At 39.5% G+C, this 3,305-nt stretch overlaps 1 protein-coding gene across 2 annotated transcripts in view; it reads right to left on the bottom strand.

Annotated features, from left to right (window-relative positions):
* The window catches only part of LOC104783265 (metal tolerance protein 1-like), a 2,523-nt gene continuing 675 nt past the window's right edge, over positions 1,458–3,305 (bottom strand). Inside the window, exons 2-3 of one of the 2 annotated variants that reach the window (XM_019245120.1) lie at positions 2,846–2,910; positions 1,458–2,747 (exon numbers count right to left, since the gene is read on the bottom strand). In XM_019245120.1, the coding sequence (XP_019100665.1) occupies positions 1,545–2,747 (1,203 nt within the window). In that variant the 5' untranslated portion in view covers positions 2,846–2,910 and the 3' untranslated portion in view covers positions 1,458–1,544. The remainder of the gene's footprint in view (positions 2,748–2,845; positions 2,911–3,305) is intronic. The other variant, XM_019245121.1, reaches the window with a different exon arrangement.

Here is a 3,305-nt window from a genome sequence, read left to right as displayed (position 1 = left end):
TTTTTTTTTTTTTTTTTTTCTCTCCTCTAGGACAATGATGGGAAAGAAAATAAATGTGAAGCGTTTAATGAAGTAAAAACAAGAAACTTATGTAGTCACTTCTTGTTATGAAAGCTTCTGAAGCTTAAGCTGTTAGCTTTATATGGAAGAGGGGTCTTAAACTGCTATGAAGATGTAGAAGAGAAATTGGGAAATTGAAAATGATATATGAAAGAGAAAGGAAAGAAAAAACAAAGAGGTAAAGAGATGAAGCCAGATGTTTGTTTTGAGGACTGAAGATGAGTTGGTGAGAGGGCTGAGCAGAGCAAGAAGAGGAGAGAGGGAGAGAGGGAAAGTCTCTGACAGAAGAAAGGTCCCTCAAAGAAACATTATTGGCTGTGGCAGTTTTGTCTGGCAGCGAAGACAGACAATTGTGGGGACTTCTGTTAACACACGGAAGATGAAGAAGATGAAGAAGCAGAAGAGAGTTTCCATTGATTTGTGTTTTCACATTAAAAAAGCTTTTTAACTTTTGTTACAACCCAATAGATAAAAAAAATTGAATCTTTTGAAGTCTCTGTGTTCACTCAGTCATGATCAATTCCTTAACCCGTGAATTGTGGCTTCTTATCTGTTAAACATGCAAGTGTCGATGCCTTGGCTTTAGGGGTACTAACCAGTGTTTGCCTGTAAATATCTTTGGGTTTTTCATCTGATTTGTAATTTGGCTTCAGGTGAGAATCCCTTTTTTGTCCCTTACTTCTTTGCATATTTACAGGATTCCAAAGAACTAAGATTCGTCACCGATCAAATCCGAAATGTTTATCTCTTTAAGAACACAGATTCGATCTTAATAAGTTCACAGCACAAGAAGAAACCTTATCCATGTTCTCAGTTGTGGCCTCTGTTTATCTCACATGGTAAGTCTAACACAGCCAAAACAAGATCCAACACAAATTACCCAGATAACACGAATAAATTTGTCTGCATTCTGGAGATCTCGTTCATACTACTGTAATAAGAACCAGAACCGCCTACCAAAGTGAACAAAAATAAAATAAAAAGGTTCAACTTTTATATGAGTTCTTAATTGAAGAACGCCTTTAGAGACCTAATCAACAAATTAGGGGGGTTGTAGGTTTCATCTTTGTGTGTACTTGTTGATGTAACTTAAAGCTCTGGTTACTTGCTCTCAGGACAAACATGACCCACTAGTGACATATCAATTAAACCCCTAGTCAGATTCTGCTTCTAACACAATTACAAGCCCTCTGACTCCTAGGAAGATAATGAATTTTAAATGAAGGCAGACCTAATCTCAGAAAAGTTAAGATGACGTAACAGTTCTAAGCAGTTGCGTCCTTTCACCCTTTTCGAAACAAGGACAAAAAGTTTCTTCTTTGAAGAGGAATAATGCTTACTTGTGCACAACCAAACGATCATGACATATAACTATAAAGCAAAAGAAACGAAGCAAGTGGAAAAAGGTAGAAACTTTATTAATATTATTGTTAATGAGAATGCTGATACAAAATCCCTCATCAGATCTTGCTTTGCTTTTAGTTTTAGCGCTCGATTTGTATCGTAACATGACTAATGTTATACTCCCTGCGGATGTAATCAATTACCTTGTTGAGGACCATATCTGCATCTGCTTCTGGTCTGATGTTGACATGGCAAGCCAATAGCACTTTTCCCACAGTGATTGCCCAAATGTGGAGCTCATGAACAGCCACCACTTCTTCCATTTCGAGCAAACCCTTTTCGAGTTGTGTGGCATCAATCTCTCTGGGTGTACTCTCCATCAATACTTCTAGAATGCTTCGAATCATGTTGATGGTTGTTCCCAAGACAATAACCGAAAAGACAAGCGTACAGATAAGATCCACTATCTTCAATTTAGGATTGTACCATATGATAGCTCCTCCAATCATAACACCAACACTCTGGATGGAATCCCCAAGGACATGAAGATAAGCTCCCTGGACATTGATGTTCCTCTTTCTTTTCTCTTTTTCCGCCACTTGAGTCTTTGATTTGTCCAACAATTGCTCAGTAACATCCCCATGAGCATGAGCATGGTGCTTGTCCTCTCCATGATCATGATGATGGTGATGGGTAGTAACAGTCACCCCATGGCTATGGTTTCCGCCGTGATCGTGATGGTCATGACCATGGCTATGCCCATGCCCATGCCCATGCCCATGACTGTGACCATGATCATGCCCAAGCAGAACAGCCATTATGATGTTCACCACTAGACCAAACGCAGAAACAAGAAACATGAGGAATCCATTAACCTCACTGGTCTCGGAAACAATCCTGATAATGGCTTCATACACCAGAATACCCGTGAGCAACCAAATGAGCTGGATAGAGACAAGAGCTCCCAGAATCTCAATCCTGAAAAACCCGTAAGTCTGCCTCGGAGTCGCTTCCCAACCAGCAGCCCACAAAGAGAACAGCGAGATCGCAAAGGCAGCAACGTCAGAGAGCAAATGGGCAGCATCGGTAAGAATGGCCAAACTATTGGCTTTGATCCCACCAACAACCTCAACGCTCATGAACACTAGACACAGCACAACCGCGATACAAAGCTTACGCATAGAAGCAGTACGTTCTGCAGCATCCCCGGAAGCATTCTTAGAATCTGAAAACCCACAGGGCGCTTCTCCACATACTTTGCTTCCCCCAATAATTCTTTCTTCACCAGATTTTCCAACATTAACCTCAACAATGTGACTATGCTGGGAACCTGAAGACTCCATCTGCAAAGAGAAAACGTTAAGGGACAATGAGAAATAAACAAAACAAAGGCCTGAATGGGATCTAGAGAACTACAATAAGCAAACCACAAATCAGCTACCTCGGATAATAAGACAACAAAACCCCAATTCAAATGAACCAAAACAAATAGCTTTCCGGATAGGTCTGTTTCAACAAAAAAAAGAAAGCAAATTTATCAAGAAATATCAAATCAGAGGACTAGTACATGTATACCACAACTAGTAGAGAGCTACAGAAGGAGGAACTCTTCAAGCAAAACACAAACGAAGGAATTTAAAAAAAACAAACTAGTCAACGGTTTCACACCATATAATAATCATCAGAAGTTAAGAGTGAAAAGCCAAAAACAATACAGATATTGATTCAAGTTTGACACCCAATAAAGAAACAAACAACAGTAAAAGAGAATCAAAAGTGTCCCAATCAGACCAATTCCAGATGTCAGATGTCAGAAAGTGTAGAATCTACAAACCCTAACACGATTCAGAATGACACGATTTCATAATATAATGCATCAGCAAATACTGATTCAAGTTGGA

The sequence above is a fragment of the Camelina sativa genome, chromosome 4 (assembly GCF_000633955.1).
Source record: "Camelina sativa cultivar DH55 chromosome 4, Cs, whole genome shotgun sequence".
Lineage (NCBI taxonomy): Eukaryota > Viridiplantae > Streptophyta > Magnoliopsida > Brassicales > Brassicaceae > Camelina > Camelina sativa.
This window is presented reverse-complemented; position numbering and strand designations above follow the sequence as displayed.